At 38.3% G+C, this 27,097-nt stretch overlaps 4 protein-coding genes across 7 annotated transcripts; 2 read left to right on the top strand and 2 right to left on the bottom strand.

Moving 5' to 3' along the window:
- Positions 1-1,438: 1,438 nt before the first annotated feature.
- LOC135586047 (cytochrome P450 90D2-like) lies at positions 1,439-4,545 on the bottom strand. Of its 4 annotated transcripts, none has more exons than XM_065084315.1 (9): positions 4,363-4,545; positions 4,029-4,277; positions 3,609-3,933; positions 3,367-3,399; positions 3,037-3,282; positions 2,689-2,778; positions 2,429-2,614; positions 2,113-2,234; positions 1,439-1,651 (listed from the first exon to the last, which is right to left on the bottom strand). In XM_065084315.1, the coding sequence occupies exons 1-9, from the start codon at positions 4,419-4,421 to the stop codon at positions 1,564-1,566; spliced, it is 1,398 nt and encodes a 465-aa protein (XP_064940387.1). In that variant the 5' UTR covers positions 4,422-4,545; the 3' UTR covers positions 1,439-1,563. The 4 variants fall into 4 exon arrangements, with proteins under 4 accessions (XP_064940387.1, XP_064940384.1, XP_064940386.1 ...); XM_065084312.1 differs by having other exon boundaries at positions 3,367-3,516; positions 4,363-4,538; XM_065084314.1 differs by having other exon boundaries at positions 3,367-3,516; positions 4,351-4,495.
- Positions 4,546-7,979: 3,434 nt separating this feature from the next.
- On the top strand, positions 7,980-9,358 carry LOC103999306 (17.1 kDa class II heat shock protein). Its single transcript, XM_009421029.3, has one exon. It carries the CDS (start codon positions 8,600-8,602, stop codon positions 9,089-9,091), a length of 492 nt encoding a protein of 163 aa, XP_009419304.3. The 5' UTR covers positions 7,980-8,599; the 3' UTR covers positions 9,092-9,358.
- Positions 9,359-9,442: 84 nt separating this feature from the next.
- On the bottom strand, positions 9,443-13,844 carry LOC135593951 (protein CLP1 homolog). The gene is made up of 10 exons (XM_065084311.1): positions 13,619-13,844; positions 13,441-13,509; positions 13,266-13,361; positions 12,010-12,251; positions 11,753-11,891; positions 11,587-11,643; positions 10,907-11,041; positions 10,199-10,434; positions 9,877-9,921; positions 9,443-9,794 (listed from the first exon to the last, which is right to left on the bottom strand). Exons 1-10 carry the CDS (start codon positions 13,784-13,786, stop codon positions 9,707-9,709), a joined length of 1,275 nt encoding a protein of 424 aa, XP_064940383.1. The 5' UTR covers positions 13,787-13,844; the 3' UTR covers positions 9,443-9,706.
- A 4,741-nt stretch (positions 13,845-18,585) lies between these two features.
- On the top strand, positions 18,586-27,029 carry LOC103999303 (DEAD-box ATP-dependent RNA helicase 39). The gene is made up of 9 exons (XM_009421027.3): positions 18,586-19,199; positions 19,785-19,880; positions 19,975-20,163; positions 20,315-20,455; positions 22,049-22,189; positions 22,897-23,039; positions 24,779-24,908; positions 25,032-25,080; positions 26,282-27,029. The coding sequence occupies exons 1-9, from the start codon at positions 18,657-18,659 to the stop codon at positions 26,728-26,730; spliced, it is 1,881 nt and encodes a 626-aa protein (XP_009419302.2). The 5' UTR covers positions 18,586-18,656; the 3' UTR covers positions 26,731-27,029.
- The last annotated feature ends 68 nt before the right edge of the window (positions 27,030-27,097 follow it).

Here is a 27,097-nt window from a genome sequence, read left to right as displayed (position 1 = left end):
ATGAGTTTAAATGACTCATATGCTGCTAAATTCTCCTCATGCAATCATTTTCTGTTATCCAAAAAGTTTATTCCATGATTCTCTAAGAAGAAAAAACGACGAGAATTGACTGTTTCTAAAGAGATCATGATGGCAAGTTCTGAAAACAATAATCTTGGAAGCAACTCATCAAATAAAGCAAAATAATTTTTGTTTTGTTATAGCCACTGTAATGGGAACAATCACACCATCTATAGATACTATCATTTGCTTAGCTTTCCTCCTGGATAGAATAGAAGCATCTATCAATAACTTGCGATCATATGCTCTAACTTTCATGCATGAATAATATCAACTACTCTCGGCCCTCTTAAGCAATGGTAACACTCAATCAAAGGCAAATATTATAGGTTAGTCTATTCCTTTTTGTCGTTCATTACATGGCAACATAATGGAGTTACGAAATGTAAACATTGTTGTATTTGAATATAGCTCGAACCCTAAAATTTCAGTCAAAATTTTCATTATCATTTTGGGGGGGGAGAGTGTGCTAACATATACTTACCTTATTGACCTTTTACCTATAACTTTTCTTTGAAATCTTTTATAATCGATCGTTTACTTATAATCATCTACGTGTATTTGGTTATTTATGTCATGCTATAAATATTCAACCCAAAAATTATATTTGATGCTCAAAAATATAAATTTATCGGATATCCCTTAGGTCAAAAGGCTTATAATGCCTATGATTTAACGATTAAACGAATATTCACAAGTCGAGATGTTATTTTCCATGAACACATATGTCCTTTCTCAACTGTAGAATCAAACAATAATAATCAATCACAAGTGTTACATGAACACATCTTGTCTGTTAATTTATGCATCAATCTAGAAAATCATATTTTGTTGCAGTAATTCGTGTTCTGCGATGTTTAAAAGGAATGTCAAGACAAGAACTATTGTTTTAAGCAAATAATGATCTAAATTTAACTGGATATTGTGATGCTGATTAGGAAGGTTGTTCAACAGGAAGAAGAAGATTAGCTTCTATATATTATGTTTTTCTTAGGACTTCTCTCATAACTTGGAAGACAAAGAAATAATATAAAGCTATGGCAACAATCACTTGTGAATTTACTTGGTTGACATATCTCTTACGAGATCTATAGATTGACAATTTTGGTCCTGCCAAATTATATTATGACAATCAGGCATATTGTATATTGCATCAAATCTATTTTTTTATTGAGCATGCGAAGCACATTGAAATTGACTGTTATGTGGTAAGGAGTATTAAAAATGATAATATATTTATCATAATCTAAGAAATTGAATGAATGGTTCTTGGGATAGTATTCTCATATCAAGGATTACATAATTGAGATCTTATGTGATAGGATGTAAATACACACCTTATGTGGCATCAGGTGAGAATTGACATAGCAAAAACATATTTTGTAAAATTGTAGAATATATTCTCTAAATTGATTGAGAACCTGTACATGCACCTATAAATATCTGAAGAGAATAAAAATGTATTTTACAAAGAACTGAGGGTTTGGTGACTGCATGATATCATTAGGTCTTCCTTCTCACCCTGATGGGCATTCTTCGCTTCATTCTTACAGTGGGGAAGTTCACAATCTGGTCCTCCTCTGCCACCCACCTGTAATCAGATTACAAGTCCAATGAGACTCCATTCATGCATGATATGCGTGTGTGCCGACATGTAATAAGTAAAAGCTCGCAAATGCATGCATTATAGTCCGCACAGTAGCTATATCCCATCATTGCGAATCTTTTATATAATATATACATATATATGTATACATATAAAAGACTGATGAAATCAATAACTTTCCACAGTGCAACAGACTAGGAAACTTCAACCATCCTCTCTCTCTCTCTCTCTTTGATCTTCTGCCTGCACAGCAATAATCATTAACCTAACAAAAAAAGATAAGGGAAGAACAAATCTATGAAGCAGAACAAAACAGACATGCTTATGTCACCAGTTTCATACGTACACATGCAAACAGTATAATGCATGATGGGAACAGAAACAAGAGGAAGAAGAAGAGAAATTGGAATAGATAAGTATGGAGATTGGTTGATGGCTATCCTTACGTGAAGTTGGTGACCAAGTGGTGGAGAAAGATGGAAGCCTCCAGCCTGGACAGATCCAGCCCAGGGCACAGCCTTTGCCCACCTCCAAAAGGAGTAAAGCTACAAGTACTCATGTCCTTGTCCTGTGGGGATGTCCATGAGAAGAAGAAGAAAGAAGAAGAAGAAGAAGAAGAAGAAGAAGAAGAAGGCGTTCAGATAAGATAAGCAAAGCAGGAGGAAGGTTGACTACCACCCAGCTCCCCTCCCTTACAGTGTGTTGCTCAAAGGAGAGGCAGGTAGGTGATGGTCACCAAAAAAGGGAAGCATCCCTGAGTACCTTCCACCTCCATGGATTGAACTTGTAGGCCTCCTCGTAATGGTTCTCGTCGAGATGAACCGATCGAAAGTAGGCGAACACGCACCATCCCTTGGGTATGAAGTGCCCCTTGATCTCCACATCTCTCACAGCCTTGCGCATGATCCCGCTGATGATGTTCCCCAGCCGTAGAGTCTCCGTTATGACCTACTCGACCATACAAAAAAAAGGTTATCGATCGTAGATTCATCCATCTACGAGAACGTAAACACTCAACTTACATCTTGTGTGAATGATAAGGACATGTAGTCGGTCCATTGCAGATCCTCACCAGGCAGTGATCTTCGCTTCTTCAACTGCATGTTCTCTTCCTGAGATCGATTGCACTGTTCAAACACTGTGCAAAAGTCCAAGACCTACCGGGTAGAAGTTCTACATCGTATTGAATGAGACAACAAATGCTGAAGAAGATATGTAGAAGAAATACACCCATGCAATGCATGACGTGCTTGCTATCCTCTCGAATATTCTCTACTTGTAATCTTGTGTGGTTTGGTTTATCAGCTCATGGTGGGGCATGCACTCGGGAGCACTAACAACGACTCATGTTTAATGATCATGAACTGTACCTCCAACTGTTGGAGCGCAAGAGGACATTCACTGAGGTACTTGACTGCAAGTGTCACAAGAACAGGCACCGAATCCTCGGCTGGAATCATCAGATCGATCATGTTGTCCGATATGAGATCGTCGGTCAACTGATCACTGGCGTCGTTGATGAGGACGTCGACGACGTCGAGCGGGGTGCGTCCGCAGTTGTTCTTCCTCTTCTCCAGAATGATGCTCTTTATCAACATCACCATCTTCTTCTTTGCCTGGTGAGGAGAAACATTTTAAGGGCCTGGTCATACATGGGCTTCAGCCGAATGGCAGCATCAGCGTAGGAGTAGATCACTTGCCTGCAGCGATCGATAGAGTCTGCTTCCTGGTAGCTTCACAGGCAAAGACATTAAACCAGCAATAAATTCTTTGAATTGTTGCTTTAAGAATTGCGTCTCCGTCACCGACTGTAGACCAATCAGCCCTTTTACTAGGATTTGGAAGACGATCTGACGGGCAGATCAAACTGGTTCAGCTTTTTCTGGGTAGAATTAGTGAGGGGAAGAACGGGGGGAAGGAAGTGGGGGGGTCGAGGACTAACGTGTTTAGCCTCGTCTTGGATGTGGATGAGCCGTTCGTTCTTCCAGCTGCTCATGGACTGCTGCACGTAGCACTGCATGTCTCTGGTGATCTGAGCCTTGAGGTCAGACGACTTGAAGAATGCGCCGATGAGGCCATGGACTCGTCTTTGGAGGTTCCCGTTGATCAGTAGGATGGAGGATTTCCCCATCAGCTCCGTGAGGGATTTCGGATACGACGGCACGAACGACCGCCCGTCGCTCTGCAGCACCCACCTGCTGACGTCTGCGTCCGTCGACACGATCGTCGGGCTGCCGAAGAGATGCGACCTGAACACCTTCCCGTACCTAAACATCAATACGTCAACGACCGACTCAAGATGAACCGCATCGCATGAAATCACGAGAAAGGATACGATGGAATGGGGGGAAGGGGAACGCACAAGAGTCGACGCTTGTCCATGAAGCTCTCCGGCCGAGGCGAGTAGGCGCAGGAGACGAACTCGAAGGTCTCGCCGACGAGCGGCCAACCCGGGGACCCTGCAGGGAGCCGAGCTCTCTTGTGGCTTCTCCTCATCCTCCGAGTCTGTGAAATGATCGCTGCCATCAAAAGCACCATTAAAGTCGCCCATATCATCATCAACCTATACATCTTCCCAAGTTGGATCCCACGATCAACCCCTTTGTACGTTCTGCAACGAGAAGGAAGAGAAGTTTAGAGAGAGAGAGAGAGAAGTTGTATTTAATGGTCGCAAAGCCTCCCACGTCCATGATTACACTGTGCCTCCGTCCTCGCAAGCGCCGTTGCCCACCTCGTGCACACATGTGAAGTCCATTCAATAGATCTCTTTCTCTCTCTCTCTCTCTCTCTCTCTCACACCCACATATTATCCTACAGAGAGAGAGAGAGAGAGAGAGAGAGACATAACGAGTGATCATTACACAGTGCACAGAGAACAAAAACATATGGATCAACAGAGCTTTTGATCCACTTTACCGATGAGCTCCTCACATGTGGTGCCCAGTGCTTTGTGGAGTGACATCTGTGTGCTGTGCTTCCTTCTCATCCGATGATGATATATCCAACTTTATCTTAATCGAAGTTGAAGATTCAAAATCTCAAAAATCCCTTCTGAGATATTTTAGAAAGCATTAATTAGTTTTATCAGCATAGATTTTTGCCAGTTTATTATAAAATTAAACTTTATTTATATCATTTATATTTTTTATTCAAAGGAATACTAATGAGCACTGCCTGCATCTTAGTGATCCACTTCGTGTAAAGCATCTTCTCTCAACATGTTGCTTTGTCCCACCGATTACATGAACGGATCAGGTCAGAGTGAGCTTGCTTTTAGCAAACGCTCTTGATCTGACACCAAACGCAAAAACTAGATCGTCGCCTCCTCCTGCTGAGTGTACGGTGGTTTGCAGCCGGTGACGTGGGCGAAGAACACATACAGAGAACGGCACGGCACGGCACGTCTTGTCCTCTTCGTGCTTTCCTTGTCATGGTTTCGTCTCCTAATTGAGCATCGTCCCTCTGTAACCAAACCTTGACGTGACCCATATCATTTATCTTCTTCATCCGTGATGTGACACCGAAAGGGAGATAATAGTCCGTTGATTGGCCACCGGGGTGCAGAGATTCCTGCTTTGATTGCCGTGGACACAGATTTAGATTTTAATTCAAGGGATAATGATTTGGCCAACCCATAGGCTACTCGATTGTGCATCCATTTGGTAGTAATTAAACAGGGAGATAGATCTCAGTGGGCTGCAAAGGATTTCAACAACAAGATAAAGCAGATCGATATGATTCCCTTAAAAAAAAGAAAAATATATATATAATTGTGGTCAAAGGATAGCTACCACACAAGAAATTTCTCATGTTGCACAACAATTCATAATGATCTAAGGTTGTTTTGATGATTCAAGCCATCATGTTGCTGAGCATAACAGTCTAAGTTCTTCAATTAATATTACCACGAAAATAAGTCTAAGAAATGAATAATATGTTATTCTGGATATACCATCTAAACTCCTATACATCTTCTGGAAAAACATATATAGATCTGTTATTGTCCAAGAAATAAAGAAACAAGACCATTTTCACATTTATAATTCTGTCAACCTCTCAGCTCTCTATCCATGAATCTTTCAGTGATTTATTTGCTTCCAATTCTCTGATGTGCTATAAACCTTTCTGTTTCAAAGGTAACAGGGAGATACAAATAAGTCGAGGACTTGGACATATCATTGGTGAATTGTCAATCTAACATTCATGTGCATGATGTATGGATGACATGTAGATAGTACATCAACACCAGTACTACAATTTCACATTTACATTTTTGTGTAGACATCATGAATAATGATCAGTATAGTCATCTAGGTCAATTGAGTATGGAATCGGAAAGGTTATTTGTTTGAAATTGTACACATCCAATACAACTGTTGTTCACTAAATTTATAGAGCATGTTGAAACACTAGTATCATATCCATGGCCAAACTGAGGGGTTGCATCTGCAATCCAAAGCTCAATATCTGCAGGTACTGACTGAAATCAGAACCATGGTTGATCAGAGACTTGTATCCCTGGTCCACAACCAGGACTTGGAAAAAATCCTTCCTCATCTCAACATGTTCAGAAACATTTTTACTTCTCTCTATTCTATCTGTTCAAACAAGCATATTTCTTTAGTTCCTCATAAATATTGAAGTAACTGTATATACAAAAAAAAAAAACTGTATACACACACACATATATTTATTTATTTATTTATAGAGAGAGAGAGAGAGAGAGAGAGAGAGGTAGTTGAGAGGTACCAATGATAACCGATAGAACTTGTCATAACATATATCTCATTTGCTATGCAGAGATTTGGGAGTTTGGAAGCAGCCTTCAAAATATATGGGATTACCACTGCATCTTGAATTGAGAGAATTGTCGTATGTTTGATGCCTCCAACCATGATATGAATTGTCAAGGTGATTGATAATATAAGATGTGAGTGTGCTAACTGCTTGTCTGCAGTAATTCAAATATCAAGTGCCTAGCTGTCCAAGGAAAAAAAAATGGAGAAAAGGCAGAATAAATAAGCTGTAAATCAGCAATGATATTTATGATTCTGAAAGCTATGAGTTTTTCCTTTCCCTACTTCCAAATTTAGAAGAAATAACCAAACAAAATTAAACTGTTTTTGCCTTTTTTTCACAATTATTCCAGAAAAGGCCAAGAAAATGAAATTTGATGATTGGAAGAAATTATAAAAGATATAACACTTGATAAGAACTGATTGCTTCATAAATATAAACGAAGTAGACACCAATGAGAGCCAAACCATTGAGATGACAACTCTGCTCTCTTGGAGATGGTACAACAAGTTCCTAGATTTGGAAATCACAAACATAAGCATACAGCATAGTGTAAACATATTATCATCTATGGAAATTCCTATATATTCTCATAAATGGTCACAACTTCGCGAAAAGCCTCCAAGCGCAATATGTTGTTATATAACAACATAGATAACCTAAAATTGATGAAAAAACAGAAATTAAAATTTCAAAACTTCTGAGATTCATAAGCAACAACTTGGCTCATCAGCAATGGAATTTATACTGTAATTGATCTTTTGTTTTTGTGAAATCTAGAAACACTGCCGTGCTACTACTGCTCGGAGACCAATCATAAAAGTTGCATACATGCATTAAGTGTTGCTGATTTCTTTGATTCATTCTGCAGCTGATTTATGACAATGTATCAAACTAGGTCGATATATAATTTCCTGGATTAAATTGCAAATCTGAATTAAAATGAAATTCCTCCTTACTTATTTGGTCCTTATATAACCAACACCAATATCTATGCTGTATTCAGCTAGTCCTTCATTTGGTGAGAATTTATCACTGTTTTAAGTACATATATAAGACACTATTAGTAGATTGGATAAAACCTCACCCCCCTCACCCCCCCTTCCTAACCATGCATTATTAGGTAAGCTAAGTTGCGTGATTGACCAAGCAATGTTGGACTGGATTATCCCTTAATTAACCTCTTATTCACATAATTTTTTGACTTGCTTAACAATTCAACATATGCATACTTAACGGAGACAAAACACTAATTGACCTAGTTGTCTCCGTAGTTTGCATAGACTTCTAATGGTGTGGATTCCGGTAAGGACCAAACTAGGAAACTGTATTTTCTTCATGGACAAAAATTACCAAGCAGAAGACAAAATGAAGGTCGACCCAAATTCTCAAAGAGTCATAAACTGATATGATATCCAACCGATGATAAAACTTTAACTAACTTGTATTCATGGTTCAAGTACTGGCACATTACAAGCATCTATCACGGTAATCACCTGGTCAATTGCTGAAGGATGATGATCTTCTCGTTCTATTTAAAGCAACTGCAAGCTTCTCAATATCAACCTTTTTCAAGAGTCTCACCGTCTTCATAGTCCGCAGAGTATCCTCTCCAGAGATCATTCTCCCATATTTACGGGGAGTTCCATCTCCCATATCCGGCGGTTGCGGTGGGCGACGGCGGAGGAGGCGGACGGCTTGGGTGAAGAAAAGGAGACGCGGAGAGCCGGTTAAAACGTTCGGCGATCCCCGGGTCAGCAGCCCTTGATCCGAACCGGATCCCATGTGACTCATGAGCCGGATTGATCAATTTAAACGGGTCGGATTCGTGTCGAGTTGGGTTGACCCAATGGATTGGTTTGAGATCGATAGGAATGGTATTCCAAGTCGTCTCAATCCTCAATTTTGTCGGACTCGGGCGTACAGGAGACCAAGTATCCGCCACGTCTCTTCGTTACCCGAACCACGTGGCACACCGTCCCCACCACGTGCCCTCCTGATTCTTCCCGACGATTATGCATGGCGATCCCCAGACTCGCTAAAGGCTGCCTCCTCCCCTCTCCGGAGACTTCCCCACCTCCCTATATTAGTCCCTCGGCCACCGGTCTTCTCGCTCGCCTCATAAGCCAGGTGTAGATGAGAGGGATGGAGTTTATGATGGGGATGGAGAACGATCCCCTGATCGCCACCATCCATCATCTGATGGACTTCCCGGAGGAGGTGGAGAAGGTGGTGAGCACCCCCGCCCGCGCCTACGTCCGTGACCGCAAGGCCATGGCCTCCACCCCGGCGGACGTCAAGGAGGTGCCCGGCGCGCTGGTGTTCGAGATCGACATGCCCGGGGCTAAGACCGGAGAGATCAAGGTGCAGGTGGAGGACGACCACACCCTGGTCGTCAGCGGGGAGCGGCGCCGGGCGGAGGACAAGGAAGCCAAGTACCAGTGCATGGAGCGGCGCATGGGGAAGTTCATGCGCAAGTTCCCGCTGCCGGAGGACGCCAACCTCGAAGCCATCACAGCGTGCTTCCAGGAGGGGGTGCTCACCGTCAGGGTGGAGAAGAAGCCACCGCCGGAGCCGAAGAAGGCCAAGACCATCGAGGTCAAGGTTGGGGGCTCATCCGAAGGCTAGGACGAGATGCATGAGGGTGTAGTATCCGACATGCATCGAGGTGTGGTAAGTATAGAATATACGTGTTGGTGTGCTGGTGTGTTTGTATTAGGTAGGTGTTACGTAGTTATTAAGTAAGCAAAATGTGAAGTCTTCTACGCGACTTGAGTAAATATACGTGTCATATCCTCTGGATATGTCCACTGGAACAAAGCCAGCGGGGTTTGTTGGTTTTCCAAAATATTATTTTATGTGTAGTTAGACGCATATCAAAAGGCGAGGAAAAATGTAGGCGAAGTATGTATATATATAAATTGACAAGTAGCAATGCTTGCAAGTGTTAGGAATGGTATTAGGCTTGAGAAGCACACGTTCGTTCAAATGAGATTGCCATATGATGCTCGATAGTATGCACAAACATTAATCAAGGTGAATTGTTCTATGATGCTATGTTGCTGATCACATCACAAGGGATCCGATGTGATTAAATTGTGAATTCCTCACACTAACACAGGTGCATGAGGAGAGAGAGACTGGCAGATTGAAACAAAGTACGATGCTCAAAACACAGTTCAATCGCAGTTCTTCACTTCCTCGAAAGCTCTTACCATGCTTGAAGAGCATAAATAACTTCTCTCAACCTTCCAACCATGTCAAGGTTCCCACTATTAAAATTTTGCTAGGGAGTTCGCCAGGGCACGGTGCGAGATATGTAATCTTCTTCCTGCAACAGGCAACACCTCGTAATTTGATCACGAAACAACAGCTATGTCGAAACATTGACATACTAGAGCAGACGATATTACCTCTGGATGTCTATATCAGTGACATAAATGAACCCAGCAACGTTGCTGCAATGAGTTTCAACATACTTGTGTAAGTACGCACATGTATTGCGACAGATTACAAAGATATAATAGACGATAGAAAGAAAATAAAATCTTAACCAGCAAATCAAATTGGTTTAACAGCTCTAAGCCCTAAACCAGAAACTAGAGGCCAGACTCGAGATACAACCAGCTGAAACAGAATGATCGCAATTTGGCAGCTGTGGAATTTATGGACCACTGGCAAACCATTTCTCAAGAGATTTTTTTAGCAACATCCAAAATCATTAAAAAGAATTACCTGGATATAATTTGATCAGATTCCTTAGCATATGAAACAGCTAAAACAAGATGGAGCAAATCACGGTTTATGTTAACTGCAACTACGCGAGTTGGGTCAGCTACAGGCTCTGCACCTATAGGCAGAGCAGAACGAGGAGCCTGTGGGCCACCACCAATACGATAAACTGAAATGTCAGTGAAGTTGACGATATTTGAGTGTGCAGATAAATCATTTGCAAGCCCGTAAAAGTATTCCTGCGAAGAAATCAGTTTAGGTGTCAAATATGAATCAAGTAATATCTACCTACGTCATATTTAACAATCTGATCACAAGATAGATATGCTCAAACCAAACCTAATAGACCGGTGACACAAGCTAGTCCAGGATAGAAGCCATTTCAACCTAATCACCATAATAAACAGAACTATGAACCAAGAAACTGATAAAGACAAACATCGAAACGAACCAACTACAGTCCTTAGGTCGAGTTCTAGCATTTAAGATACATTTCCTGACCACGTTACCAAACAATACAACTTCCAGTGTGCATATGTAAGCTCAGGCAAATAAGAAAGATCTATGGGTAGTATTTTTGTGACATTTGACAGATGCACGACCAAGATAAATACTGTAATAGACAGTTGAATTTCATGAAGAATTAAGACATGGTACAAGAATTACAGAAAGTTGTCTAAATCAAATTAATGGATGATATTTTGCACTTGCCCTGATTCTCAAGCTCCTTGTCTTTTGACGGACTCTTTGATTCCTCAGAACTACCCCTCCTGATTTATGAAGTTTCACGACATCTACATTAGGCTTACTCTTCAAAACATCCTTGAGCATGCTGCACAGTTTCTCCTAAAAGTCACAACAGGAAAACAAATGAAGCACCTAGACAAAAATGCTCTACCACAAGTAAAGGACATCTCTTCAAGTAAAGAAGAGCATCACATATATAATAAATGCATTACAGATTTGAAGTTAATGCAACTCTTAAATGTGAACCATCATGGAAAACTTATAAAGCATAATAGAACAGTTTTACAACTATAAAGCTAGTGGTTAAAACAAAATGAGCCATCCAATATCTCCAGCAACAGTTTCATGGAAGCTGCCTTCGTACTACAACCAGTATCCTATCCAACTTGCATAAAACTTGAACATAATAAGTGAACAAGATTAGACATCAAACATTTAAGAGACATGGCAAATAGTCATGTTTTATCAGAAACAGCCGAGATTAGCATTCAGAACACATTTATTAAGCAGAAAACTAAATCAATACAAACAGTAATACAGAATGGACAACTCGGCCATAGAGCAAGATATATGTCTGTTTTATGTTTACCTAGTTCCACGTATAATGATGCATGGAGTACACGTGCAATATATCAGATAATTACCTGCCCCAAGACTAGAACCACATCACACTTGAAAGTGTCAATTGCATGAAGAAGCAACTGCATGCCAAACAGAGAAATTTGAATACAGTTTCAGATGACAGTTTAGCAGAAAACTAGAAAATTATTATACAAATGAGATAACTTATAAAATGACCCTAAAAACTACCTCGTAACCAAGACCTTCCACCCATCCCATGGTGTTAATCACCATGCCTGCAGCTCTAGCTTCAACATTTCCAGAGAATTGTCTCTCCAGAGTTGCAGCCAGCTCCTTCACAAGTACTTTGTAGAGATCCCCATTCGCACTATTGAACAAAATAACCAAGAAATGCTTACATTATAAAGTAACTTAATTTAACTCGTAAGACTGATCTATCATGAGCTACTAATCATGATATAATAGAATGGAAATGAAATATTTACCTCGGAGTTGTATGCCCATAAAAGTACACAATAGGCATTTCTAAAGGAATTCCTTCCATGACATCTATAGGCATCTCAACTGGAGTAGCAGCAATGCACCCAGGAATGGTTATGGACCCCTGACCAATATCCAGATCCACATAGGTAGGTTTCCAACCCAGTTTACAAGCCCAGCTCAGAAGCATCTTGCACAAGCTACTCTTCCCTGAATCAGTGGGTCCTACAACAATCACCCTAGGACCCTGAAATACTAAGACAGACAATTCTTCAGATGCACGGTAAAAATATATATAGAGAATGACTAATAAAAAGTTACTTAAGGCACCACGTAGACATGGATGACAATATAAAAATTGAATGATTTCTACCGCAGATTAATAGCTTATGAAGGGATAACGCTAGAGCTTTTACATCTATTCTTGTGACAGGGTCAGTGTTGCTAACCCAAGTTAACCCACTATTTCTTTCCACTATTGGTGCTTCAGAACCGAGTGATATGTTTCATTGACTAACAAAAGGAATCCAACCATACTATTAGAACCGCCCCATCCAATACTAGAAACAGAGAGCAGCAAGGATCAGATGAAATCTCAACTTCATCCACATCTTATAGAACCTCATAGTAAGCCATTTACCGAACCTAAAAGAGATATAAACTATCCTGTCTTTTGAAATCTTAAAACAGAATTCTCACCTTTAAATACTTTGTTTCAGGTTAAATATTTTGTCATTTTTCGCAGTCAACAGCTTCTCGTAAATGATCTCATATTGGCTGATCACTTAAATCATTATCGACATATGTATCCAAACACAAGTAAAATGACAAGAAATATAAATTAATAAAAAAACTTGCTTAGTTTTCCTGAAACAATACATCCTTTTAAGCCACATTATTATCTAATTTCTTAGCATTCTATACCAAATATGAAGCGAAATGGTGTTCCTCTTTAAAAAAAAAAAAAAAGCAAATCGAGGGAGGACTGTAATTTCCTTATGATATGTCTTCTCAAATACAGTAGCTCTAAATCAAACACACGAGAAAACTAGAAGCTTTTTCACAAATTTATGTATCTTGCGCCTACAAACTATCTAGTCACAAGTGAAATGCTTACTTATTGAAGATTGTATGCACCTGTTAAATTGAGAGTATGACGAGAAAACGTACTATAATATCATAAAGCGAATAAAAGATTCTCATTCCACCATCAACACATTCTCCACAAATTGAGACCAACATCATAAGCAAGTCAACGTACCTGCGAAGAGTCCATACCACTAGCTTGAGATGACTTCGCACGAGCTCTTCTCGCATCAAGAATGGCATGAACATTCACATAACTCACCATCGGCGTCTAATTGCATCATCACATATACTTAAAATCGATAAGCAAACAAAAGTCCCAATCCTAATTCGGCACTACATCGCGTTACCTCATCCGCCACGTACTCCACTTCGCTGATTCCGTCCAGTTCGATAGTCGCACCATTCCAGGTGAACACCTTCAAAAAGGTACAAAGTTGGTGTTCTTCTCCTCATTCCACGTCAGGGAAAAGAACACACCACAGGGAAAATTTGAGAGACAAAAGCAGGAAGTAAACAAGGGCTTACTGCGATCTTGCTATGTGGAGGAGCGGAGATCCAATTGCCGGGGGGCAATTCAGTGCCGAAGATCTCGGCGGCGCCGGAGAGGAGGCGGAGGCGGAGCGGCGCGTCGGGTCCGACCTCCACCCTGAGCTCGCTCTCCTTCGCTAATTCGAACTGCCGGGCCGAGGCCATGTCCCGTCGCCGGCGCCGTTTGAAGCGCCAAAGCCCTAAATCGAGAGGGTTTTGGAAAATTGCGCATCTTAATTGATTCCTTTCGTTTTCCGGATGGAGGAGCCGCCAACGGATTCACCGAAAGTGAAAGATCGGACGGTTCTGAGCCAAAACAACAACATGATATCTGCTTGCTCGAATCTTGATGTAGTTGGGCCAGAATTATTGTTGATATTTCGAAGAGGAAAACTGATCCCTTGGTGTAATATCGTAAAACATATATTTGGACTTTTGGATTCAATAATGTGAGCTCTAGGATGAGCTTGGATGATCAATTCATCTAAAAATATAATTAATTTATTAAAAAATCTCTAGTAATTGATTTTGAGATATATTTTTAAAATTTAAATTTTTAATTATTTCTATTCAACATTCATATTTTCTAAAAGGTGAGATTACTCTCAGTCTCCGGAGGAAGGTCTTGAACATCTCGAGAGTCACTATAGAGGTCATCAAAGTGGGGGCCATCACCATGACAAAATAAAGTGATAGTCAACACGGTAGCACCATCATCATGTGGGTGAGGAGAGCGAGGATGGGGGGTCGGTGCTAGCGATAGGTGATTAAGGACGATCTCATCAACACTTAACCAAAAATACGTTTGAGCTCTAATAATCCTATAACGTGATCGTTTCTTATCCAAGAGGCCTCTTAATGCCTCAAAGTCCTTTTTGGTCAAATAAAGTTCACAACTCACTTAAAGCCTAAGACCTACTTCTAATTGGGATCAGAATAGGGCAACCCTTATAAAAAATAAGAGAGCATTGAAATGCAACTCCTACTTAGAGTAGAAAAAGGATTGTGCGCTAGCCCTAGAAGATGATTCCTAAACCTTTCACTACTCTTACCCTATCTTAACTATAAAATGAGAAGAACCTCTTAGAATAGCATAAAAAATAGTAACAACCAAAGTCAAACGGCCATAGCAATGAGCCAAACAACAAGAAAAGGAGGTGATGCTGAGTTCCTTCCGATCATAACATCTTCTTTATTGAATTTCAGCAACTAAAGTCTTGTTTTGAAGCTTCGTCTAACAACCATGAGAAGTCCAGTATGTTATCTAAATCTTATGAGGGGGTTCCCAAGAAAGGATACTAAAATATACATTGATCTTCAATCTACCGAGAGCATCGAGATGCTCTCCAAGACAACATGCATTATTACGCACCTAGTTAAGTCTTTTCACTCTTTTATTTTTGTTACTTACTCCCTTATAGTTGACACTTTTGATTTCAAAGTAATAGTGGTTGTTTTCTTTTGGTTTTATGCTTTATTTTATAGTGAAATCTTTCTCATCCACTAAAATTTTTCATCCGAGAGGTGATAGGTCGACAGATTGTCAAACTTGAATCTCATACAGATCAAGTCATATCAAAGCACGATCTTATGAATTGTAACCATGAGATAAGGTTTGAAGAATAAGACAAAGAGTTATAAGAGTTGGAGTTTGAACCACGCTCACCTAGAGGAAGAATCACCAATAGGATGGTGACCAACACTCTGATAGCCTTGACCGACCTTATTATTCAAATGATAATATTAACCTAGTAGATGGAGATCATGATGAGTTAGATACAAACCCAAACTAACCCTCTGATAACCAACATTCGAGCAAACTATGACATAACTTATGAGAAAGTGTGGTCTTCATCTAAGACGTACAATAGCAAAGAGAATGCTATTGAGCATAGCATCGCAGCAAGAACTTGATTATTTCGAGTTGAGGATCTTATTGACATACCCTCATACCATAGAATCATCAATGTTAAGATATTTGATACATGGATAGATTAGCTTGATACTTATTTTGATCAATATAATTATATAATGATAATAAAATATTACTTGTGTGACTCAAGTTGATGAGACATATACTTGCATGGTGAAATACCTATTTTTGAGCCAATGATAATAAAGATATATCATGGATAGTTAAAAAGACTTAGAATTCTACTATATTAGGTATCTCAAAGAAAGATGGAGGATGTGACATTACTTATGCTTAAGATGGGACAAATATGTATAAGAATACACCATCAAATTTCATCGACTAGTGATGATGCTCAAAATCTCTCACGATAATCAATCGATAATAATGAAATACACATTCGGGCTCTACATACAAATTCATACAAAGTTGAGCCTATTCAAAATATATGATATTTCAACTGTTATTAACATAATGATAATAATCGATAGAAAAAATCACACATATAGTAAAAAGCTTACGAAAAAGATCAAAGGGAGCCACCCAACGAAGCAAGACTTCGTTTGCCTTCTTTAAAAGAAGTGATCATTTTTATAAACATTATAAAATTATAGGTTACCCCAAAGTAAAGTATTAAAAAATTTACCTAGAACTCTTTCCAAATAAATGATTAAAGAATAATCAAAGTCAACAAACCAGGGCTACGACCATGGGTGACTACTTCATCAAACTTTCACCTATTCCTTATGCAAATATAAGTTATTGTTGATGGCTAAACTGAAGGTTATAAACTCGAGTTTGATCTCTAGTCCAAAAGTTCAAGAAGAGCTCTTTATCATAAGGATCTAAGTAAACTAATAATCGTTGGCATGATTTTCAACAACGGGTGCCAAAAGAATCTTATCTCGATAAGCTTGATCAAGAAGCTTGGTCTAGAGATAACATCGCATTCGCACCCATATTCTCTTGAATGGTTTCATGGTGATGTGAAGATAAAGATCTACTAACAATGCAAGATATACTTTGTTATCATAAGAAATTCATCAATGATATAACATGCGAAGTGGTTCCACTTGACATGTGTTATCCTTAGAAGCCCATACTTATAAGATCAATATGTCATTTACTTTCACCGAACCCAGAAGTATCAATGATAACCCGAAATATTGAAGGAAGTTCCTTATTGCTCGTGATCTAATTTGTTTGATGGAAGACTTGACATTTGCCGACTAGACAAAAATGATGTGGAACACATGTTTAAAATTTATGGCTCTCACTTTGGTATACAAGAGATCAAAGCCTTTCTCCAACTTGATAAAAGAGGAGGAGAAACTAAAAGGAGTAGTAACATGCTTGAAACGGTAAGAAGAAAAAGAAAGTTCTTGAGTCGATGAGGATTCGATAATAAAAAAAATCCAATCAAATTGGTGTAAGTAGACAACATGGTTGGGTACGATGATGCTGACCACATCGATGGACTAAAGAAAAACCTTCAACCTATAAATGGAGAGGGAAGAAGTCTACAAAAAAAATTCATTAGGAGTCGAATCATCTAATTGAGGGAGTTATGATATGAATGATCTCATCAATACTCGACTGAAGACCTAGATGAGCTCCAATAGCCTTATAGTGTGGCCAATTCTTATCTAAGAGCCTCTTAAAGCTCAAAACCCTATTCAACCAAGCAAATCCCATATCGTAATGGCTCACCCAAAACACGATATACTCCTAATTGAAATCAAAGTAGCCATCATTGAAATAGGACAATCATAAAGCAAGGGCAACACAACTCTTACTTGGAGTAGGAAAAAAGTTATATGCCACCCTAGAAGGGGAGTCCTAAACCCTTTAGAATTCCTACCCTACCTCAACTATAAAAGAAGGAGAGCTCCTAAACCCTTTAGAATTCCTAACCTATCAACTATAAAAGGAGAGCTCCATAGAAGAGTATCAAAAGTAGCAACAATCAAAATCAATTGGTCCTGATAATCTATTAGTGTCGAGCCAAAGAAGAAGATGAGGTAAAATTGAGTTCCTTCCAACCGTAGCCTCTTATTCCCCAAATTCTAACAACCAAAGTATTGCTTTAAAGATTTGTTTAATTATTATGAGAAATCTAGAAGTTTTGTTATTAATTGTCTAAATATCGGGAGGATGTTCCAACACTAATAGAAAAGAATGAGATTGAAACAAACATCAATCTTCAACCTACCGAAAGCATTGAGGTGCTATCAAAGACAACATACGTTTTTATGCTCCTAGTTCAATTTTTGATTTCAAAGTAATAGAGATTGTTGCCCTTCAGTTTTCCACTTGATTTTATGATGATATCTTTATCCTCCATCAAAACTTTTTATTCAAAAAGTGACAACTCAATGAATTGTTGAACTCGAACCTCATACAGATCAATGGGAAAAGATTGATGGCGAAGTCATTGGCATCTTTATCGAAGTTAATGAATAGGAGCTAATGAAGATCGACATAGGAGGTGTTAAGGAGGCGAGGGGTCTTGAAGAAGTTGGTGGAGTCAATGATGATGGTGATAATGTGACGATAATGGTGAAAGAGGGTGAAGGCACAATTGAAGACTTTAGCGACTTCCATGTGAATGTGGTGGAGGAGGCGACCATATAAAGCAGAGGCGACAATGTCTCGTAATAGAGCAAAAGTAAACGACGAACGAGGTTGACATAGTCATAACACAATGTAAACGATCGGTCAAAAGTAAAATAATAAAAATAATTTAGAAAAAAAATTCTACAATAATAAAGTAAAAGAGAAAACTATATTAAAAAATAAAATTTAAGATTTTTTTAGAATTTACCCATTAATTTTTATGGGGCAGTATCATATTGAGAATTTATTAGAATATTTTTTAAAATAAATATAATATTCATATTTTTAAATTTATTACGTAATGTTTTAAAAATCGGATCAAATTGAATCGAACGGTTTACCTTTTCTCTTCCCTTCTCTTCATTCTTTACCATTCATGTTATATATATATATATATATATATATATATATATATATATCTCGAGCGTTACTTCCCTCTGAACCGATAACACTGAAGGCTTTATCCAGGCTCCTTACTCGGCGGCTGCGCCGCCTCTATCCTTGGCCATGGCCTGCGGAGGAGCTACTGGAAAAGCGCTCCTTTCCTCCTCTTCCTCGTCCTTATTCTTCTCTCGAACCCTCTTTTCCTACTATAAGCCTCGCTTCCCGCCGCCGCTTAGGGTTTTCCCGGGGTTTACCCGTGCTCTCTGCCTCTCCACTGCCCCAATGGCCATCGCCACCACTGACGAGGAGCAGGCTCCGCAGCCCCTGCGCCATTCTCTCCTGCTTGAAAGACTCCGTCTGCGACACCTCAGGGACCAATCGAAGGGCATTGATCAGGGGCGGGCGCCGATCTCTCCGTCGCTTCCGCGCCCCGCGAATGTTGCGGTCAAGAAGGAGCGCAAGGAGAAGAAGCGTGGGTCGGCGTCGAGCTTCGAGGAGTTGGGACTGGGTGATGAGGTGATGGGGGCGGTGAAGGAGATGGAGATCTCGGTGCCGACGGAGATCCAGTGCATCGCGGTGCCCGCCGTGCTCGAGGGTAAAAGTGTCGTTTTGGGCTCTCATACTGGGTCTGGCAAGACCCTGGCTTACATGCTGCCCATAGTTCAGGTCGCGCTTCGCTGCTACTTTTTTGCCTTTCGCCTTTTTGGTTGATAATATAGTCACTCTATACTCTTCTATATTGTAGATTTTAGCTGCAAGCTTCGCTTTTGTTTTCAATCGAAAATGACCCCTCTCTGCTACTATTAAATTATTATGCATTTTTAGTTCTTGTCGTAGTTTTCTTATGAACTTGATGTGCTATGCATCTTTGGTTCTATGAGTTTTTAGGGCTATGTCATGCATGCCTGTTTCATTGTATGATATGATCGATGTAGGATTTTGTTGACTGCAAGACTTTGGCTATTAGCTCACCTTGTAATACCACTAGGGACTACTCATGGAACAGCAGCAAGCTGAGACAATCAGATCATACTTTTATTTACTTACTGAATTTGAGACAATCAGATCATATTTTGTTGACTGCAAGACTTTGGCTATTAGTTCACCTTGTAATGCCACTAGGAACTACTGATGGAACAGCAGCAAGCTGAGACAATCAGATCATATTTTTATTTACTAAACTGAATTTGTACCAGGCATTTGGTTGGACTTCCCCGAATAGTGATTTGATTGGAATTATGTGTTTTGCAGCTGATGCGGCAAGATGAAGCATTATCTGGAGTGCTGATGAGACCCAGGCGTCCTAGAGCTGTTGTGCTTTGTCCAACAAGGGAGCTATGTGAACAGGTTTTTTTTGAACTTTTTGTGAAGGGCAGATATGTATAGAGAGGTAAAAACTACATGTTTCCATTGTAAAATGGATCTTTTTGGTGTATTTTAGGTTTTCCGTGTAGCCAAGTCTATAAGCCATCATGCTAGGTTCCGGTCAACTATGATCAGTGGAGGTGGACGTTTAAGACCTCAAGAAGATTCTCTGAGTGAACCTATTGATATGGTTGTTGGGACCCCAGGAAGAATTCTTCAACATATCAATGATGGGAATATGGTTTATGGGGACATAAAATTCTTGGTAGGTTCTACATAGGAAGCCTCATAACTTTTTGGCTGATGCTATTTAATGTTCAGTATTAAATGACAATTAGTAACAGCACCTTTTTTCTTATAAAAGACTAATAGTAATAGTACTGACTTGATATTGAAATTGGGCATCTTTATATCAGGTTTTGGATGAGGCAGATACAATGTTTGATCAAGGCTTTGGTCCTGACATACGCAAGTTTCTTGGACCCCTAAAGAACCGTGCTGCTAAACCTGGTGACCATGGTTTTCAAACTGTTTTGGTCACTGCAACCATGACTAAGGTTAGGTGATTAGTGATTAAAGCATTCAGTTTGACAAAATATAAGCAATATAATGCGTATTCAGTTAAAGATGTCCGGTACCTTAAATTTTGTCATAATAATTATAAATATATGTTCTCCGGTCTTCATTCATGATTCTGGTTATAATGTGTGTTTTGCCTTTTTACTAGATTTTGTAGCGGATAGCAACTATTTTGGTGAGTTATGCCAATCTGGTTGCTAGCTGCTGGTGTTTGTTATGAATAACAAAGCAACCAGAACACATAAGTTAACATGCTTTATAAATGTAAAACTTTTGCTTTCCACCTCCTTTTCAAATATACATGCACAATTTTTGTTAATGACCGTGCAATGTCGCTGTTAGATACAGTATGTTTATGACTTATGAGCATGAAATAAGAAGTCTTCAACAAGTATAAAAGTTGTGATAAGATTTTCATGATTTTAGGAGTTGAACGATGCATCCTTTGGCATTGTAAAGCATAATTCGCTGTATTTGCTTTTGATCATCCATGCATGCAATTGACATGGGTTAATCTACTCCAAGTACAACTTGGACATCCTTTGGCATCAAATTGTTGCTGTCATATGGGTGTAATATAGTTTCTATTGGTAACTATTTTCCTAACTGGTGAATACTTGAAGTTATTCTTACAATTGCATTCTGAAAAACTAGAAGGAATATAATGATATGTATTAAGTATGGAGAATAGCTACTTTTTTTTCTTTAGGTAAAAGACATGGTCTAAGCAATTTGGGTTGAGTATTTCAAGAGAAACTACATAATTGAAATCATGTTCTTACGGAACAAGTCCTTATTCCCTAATAATAGATCTGGATGTGATGTGAACCCAAATGCAGACTTGATTTGTAATAATTTCCCTCTTTTTTATTAGGTTTACCTCAGTGTACGACTGCACTCCTTTTATCTAGTCATGAATATTAAAAACTTGCAGCCACGTTGCACGTAGGCTTTCAATTTATCTGAATGTTATATTCAAGCTTATTATGAAGCCTATACAATGTACTAGGTTTGTTTCTCTATTGTTATTAAAACATGCAATCATAGGTGATCAATTGCTATAACATGTTCTTACAAGCAGAAGATGATAGTAGATTGAGTTTATAGTACATTTTCATATTGTTTTTGTTATAATTGCTTTTTCTGTAATCTTTAACTAAATCAGATGATGGGAACCAATTTGTCCACTGAACAGGGGTTATTGCTCTTAAAATGTGTCAGAAGTTGGTTCTCTATGTTAAGATGTTGTATGTGTATTGTGTTTTTTGTACGAAACTTAAGTTCTCGTGTTTTGATACATGTTGGAACTAATGATTGTTTGTTACGTTAACGTGCCTTTGCTTTTTTTAATCATATTATGTGCTAGGAATATTTTTTCCTTATGTGCCCTTGCTTATTTCACTGACCCACATAGCCCATATTTTTTGGAAAGCCTGACCATTGAAGTAGGGTGGTCGTTTATTAAGTTTTATCTACTGCTATGGTAATTAAATTTTTATTAGTCAGTAAATAGAATTCAAACTTCTTTTGCTTTACATGCACTCTTTTGATTGCTGATTCTTTTTTTGTAGGCAGTGCAAAACTTGGTTGATGAGGAATTCCAGGGAATAATTCATTTGCGCACTTCTAGTTTTCAAAAGAAAGTTGCATCTGCTCGACATGACTTTATCAAACTTTCTGGTGCTGAGAACAAGCTTGAAGCTCTTCTACAGGTCTCTCTTGTTTGTTTATCAACTGTCCAAGTTTTTCGTTTTTTTTATTTTATTGTGCTGACATTACATTCCATTGTCAAGAATATCTGTTAGTCTTTTGGGGCGATGATTTTATCATTAGTTGACTATAAAGTTGCTTACAATTTGGATGTGCATACTGCATATACACTATAGGTTCCTTGTTGGCAATTAACTTCTAGAGGAAACTTGTACATTCACGTTTATACATAGTGTTCTAACCATTTGGCTTCTGTATATACTTATCTGTGGGTGATAAGAATTCCCTCTGTTGAAAAGAAATAAAGTTTTACTGAGGTGCATCTTCATGTACAATATATTGCATTTTCTACTTATTTTTAGAACCATGACCATTTGATTCAAATGATCTTCTGTAGGCTACATTTAGCAAATACAAGATGACCTTTGGGAAAAAACAGTTGTCAGTAAACAAACAAGCAAATGACACTACAAGAACGCACCATAATGTCCCAACTATTGGGGAGTAAACATACTGAAGAACATAATTGTTACAGTGTATGCTGAAAGTTGTTCTTAATGTATTTGATAGATATCAGAATGGGCTTATTCTTTTGATACATGTGTTTTGGGTCCAATATACTGTTTTTCTGAAAAGAGAACATGCTACCAAAAGCTATTATCATCCAACATCCAGAATTTTTTTAAACAGTTGCAATGTTTAATGTCAGGTTCTGGAGCCAAGTTTGTCAAAGGGAAATAGGGTTATGGTCTTCTGCAATACACTAAATTCTAGTCGTGCTGTTGATCATTTTCTTACTGAGAATCAGATATTCACTGTAAATTACCATGGAGAGGTGCCAGCAGAGGAAAGGTAAAACAGTTGGTTTCGTATTATAAACTACAACATTTCCAAGGATGTAGCTTGCCATTGTAAACATCAGATCTTCTCTTCATTGTCATAGCTGATCCCCTGTTCTCTCTGTGGTGTCTTGTTTTTGAGGTCTTCATTCATTTTCTTTTACGGTTTTCAATCTTCCAGACTGCTATTGTGGTTTTCTGTAGTTTTTCGTATCTGCCTGAAAAAGATCATGCTGCCACTTTTGATAAACAATTTTAATTTGTTTCATTGGATAGTACTTGTAAAGTTTGATGGCTCCAACATAATCTTTCCATTTAACCCTTCTAGAGAATCCCCATTCTGCTATGGAACAGAATTCTGAGGCTTGAGTAATGTTTCTGCCAGAAAGAATCTCCATATGTAATATTACTATATGATATAAGTTTTTGCATCTAATCATAAGTTAATATTTTCAGATGTAATTATAGGTGAATTCTAAAAAGTTCCAGTATTGGAACTCTTGATGATAACAATACTTGGTCATGATCTAGCATCCTCGTGACCTCAAGTGCATCATTTTATCTTTAGAATCTGACATTGGCAAATGTGCATTATGATGTTTGGTTTGATGCATTCTGATTCTCGTTTTTGATATCATCTGGTTGAGCAGTTCAGTAGCTGACTGAATGATGCTTGCACAGGTTTAGTGAGCTTACAGTATCATGAGTTACTTTATTGATTGATATGTTAAGACCCATGGGAAGTTTGCATGAAAATCATTTTTAGCATTTAATATCTCTGTGGTATTTGTCAATTACATGAAATGACAAGGCACATAATAACCTTTCATTTCAAGTTTTCCCATAGTGCAGTTGACTTTTATTTTTTAATGGTAATGTCATATGTTAGGCACATTCTGATAATACAATATCTCACTGTAGTTCTTCTCATAAATACAAATACAGGTCATTAAGTGATGACAATTTACTGGTTCAACTAAGGACTGTACCAGGCCTTATTGGTATTAATTTTTAATTATTTTTAGGTGGTCTTGAGCGGTATGAGTTAGTACACAGTTAGTATACTGGTTTTGTATTGATTCAGTAGATTACCACAACCGATGGACTGGTATAGTACCAATATACTGGTGATATATTGACTTCTACCATCTGATATCACCAAGAAAAAAAGTAAGGATTGGTATCAGACTTATGTGGTTCAGTAGTAATCCTTGATTGGACCGATAAGTGCTAATCAGTGTATGGCCATCTAACTGAAATTTTAAATTTTTTTCTCCATTTAGTTGCTATGGTCCAACCAGTATTTGAATTTTTTTTCTCCATTTAGTTGCTTCTTTCTCTAGTTCACTTGCTTGTTCTATGCTACCATAATTGCATATTTTCGTAGTTATTTTGATTATTCGCATATCATGTTATATCTTTTGATTGTAAGTCTTGAATTTATGTTATTTTTAAAACCTAACTTTATGCTTCTTGAGTATCGTTTCATACTTTCTGGTATGTCTTCCTTGTGGTTTGTTCAGAGTGATTTGTTCTTTTATTTATTAATGTTTGTTGTTTGGCCTAATTTTTAAGATTTTGCAGATTCTAGTTTTTTACACTTTTGCATTTTTCATTGTGTTTTAATTTTTTTCCTTCTGGATAACATTGCTTTTGCTGATATTTTCATACATCTTGAGATTAGTCTATGTGTGCATAGTATAGATCATTGCAACTGATTGAGTGACTGTTTAACATGTTTCTTTAATTCAGAGTTGAAAACCTGAGAAAGTTTAAGAGTGAAGATGGAGATTGTCCAACTTTGGTGTGCACGGATTTGGCTGCTAGAGGACTGGACCTAGATGTTGACCATGTTATTATGTTTGATTTTCCATTGAATTCTGTGGGTCTACCTGCTCATGCTTAGTATTTAAATCATTTCTTTTTTTTTTGTATTTTTTGTCTTTTACCTTCATGAAGATACGGAATTGATTTTTTTGTTTTTTCACTTCTTTCACTATATCAGATTGATTATCTCCATCGGACTGGAAGAACTGCTCGTATGGGTGCCAAAGGTATACTTTTTTGTTTTGAGGAGTTACATGATTCCCAAATCCAAGGAAGAAGATCTTGACATGTTTTTTAAGTTGTTGCATGCCCAGCCCGCACTGAAAACACAGCAGGAGACAGTTAAGAGCAATACAAACTTTATTTTCTTATGAAGATCACACAGCTCGTTATAAATTAAGAAGCATCAGAGTCGCACTTATATTGTAATCCTTTAGAACTCTTAAGATATCAGAATCCTTCTAGAATGGTATACCACACTTAATGCAGGTGACAAGCACGACACTAAGATCTGCACACAGATGAATGAATTGTAGTTCAGCTTCATCTGTAATCTTGATTTTGGTAACATAGACACTTGCATATGCACTTTCTGCAAACCATTTTTGGTAGTTGTGATTCCTGTACCTTCTTAATCTCTCTTTTTTTTTAAAAAAAATTGCAATTCTTTTAGGCTTGAAAATTCATGTCAGCTGTGGTTTATTTCATTGTCTTGATGCTTGTGCTTCTTGCTTAAATGAGAATACTTTCCATTTTTATAGCCAATTGGATTGGAAATGTACTTCCTAGGAGCAAAGCAATGCTTCAAAATCTGAAACATAATTTAGTATGTATATTTTAATGGACAACTTAGGTATAATCTCCTAAGCTAAGATGAAATCTTAAGGTCTTTGGTCTTTGTGATCCAGGATTCACTGCTTCACTTCTTTCATGGTTTGTAATTATTTTTGTGTTCAAAATCTAATCAACCAGCACTATCAGAAGATATTAGATTATTAGTGGTAATTTCTTATCGCCACAAGTTGCAATGGTCTGATTGGGCATTACAATGGCTTTGAATGTCCTTGGTACCTTTTACCCCTCAATGATGATCTTTTAGCTAGTAGTCAACTGTCTTTGTCAAATAGATGAGCATGGCGAAACCCCTAGTCGAGTTTCATAATGTTTTAGAATTTAGAATATTGAGAATTTGAATGAACCTTATATCGCAAGTCTCTTTAACATGTGCATGTTGCTCATGTCATTCATTCACTCTTTTTGGGGTGGGCTTTTACTATGGTGCTTTTTTCTTATTATCAGGAATTCAGATTGAACAGTGCTCTTACACTTTTCTGTTTCAGATGTATTTCCAAATTTATATTTTAAGATTGTCTTTCCTTAAAAACTATATTCTACAGCATCAAGATGTTAACTGATTATTTTTTGCAGGCAAAGTGACAAGCCTTGTCGCAAAGAAAGATGTTCCTTTAGCCACTCGAATTGAAGAAGCCATGAAGAAAAATGAGAGCTTGGAAGCTCTTTCTGCCAACAGTGTGAGAAGAGATGCCTTCATATCAAAACAGATTGATCAGAAATATAAAGCAAAAGTGATTTTAACCAAAAGTTCATCCAAAGCGAGCAAAAAAGCAACATCAGCCCAAAAATCAACGGCAGCCAGTAAAGGAAAAGCATCAGCATCAACAAAATCAAAAACGACTGTCGCAATCTCAAAGCCTATCAAGTCTCCTGGTGGTGGAAAAAGGGAACCAACGAGGGGCAACAAGCTGCAACAGGGTAGAAAATCTGTCATCACAAGAATTCCTAAGTCTAAGCTCAGTGTTGTTGGTTTCAGGGGGCGCAGTTCTGCTGGCAGAAAGCAATCACCTAAACCTACATGATAATGTTAGAAGCAAATATCTGCTTCCACAAAAATTGGAGCAGTAAGCAGATTATGGCATTGAGATTTGTAGATGAGTTGCTTTTGCCCTTGTATTCAAAGTCTACCGTTCAACAAAGTCATGTTGTTGGCTGCCTTGACGAGAGTTCGGACACTATACTGTGACTTCGGTACAATGTAAATATAGGTCCTGTGTTATTTTTGAAGTACAGAACATTTCCTGTATTGAGAAGGATGTAAAAACCTTGCTTCCAAGTACCTTTGCTTAAGCTAATGAATTAGGTATCCCTCTCAACCAAAGTATTGTTCTAAGTGATTCGTTTATAGGATGAGTCTGAGTACATAATCATCAAAATTAAGTGTTACAA

The sequence above is a fragment of the Musa acuminata genome, chromosome BXJ1-9 (assembly GCF_036884655.1).
Source record: "Musa acuminata AAA Group cultivar baxijiao chromosome BXJ1-9, Cavendish_Baxijiao_AAA, whole genome shotgun sequence".
In the NCBI taxonomy this organism is placed as follows: domain Eukaryota; kingdom Viridiplantae; phylum Streptophyta; class Magnoliopsida; order Zingiberales; family Musaceae; genus Musa; species Musa acuminata.
Note: the sequence above shows the minus strand (reverse complement) of the source record. Positions and strands in the feature narration are given on the sequence as shown.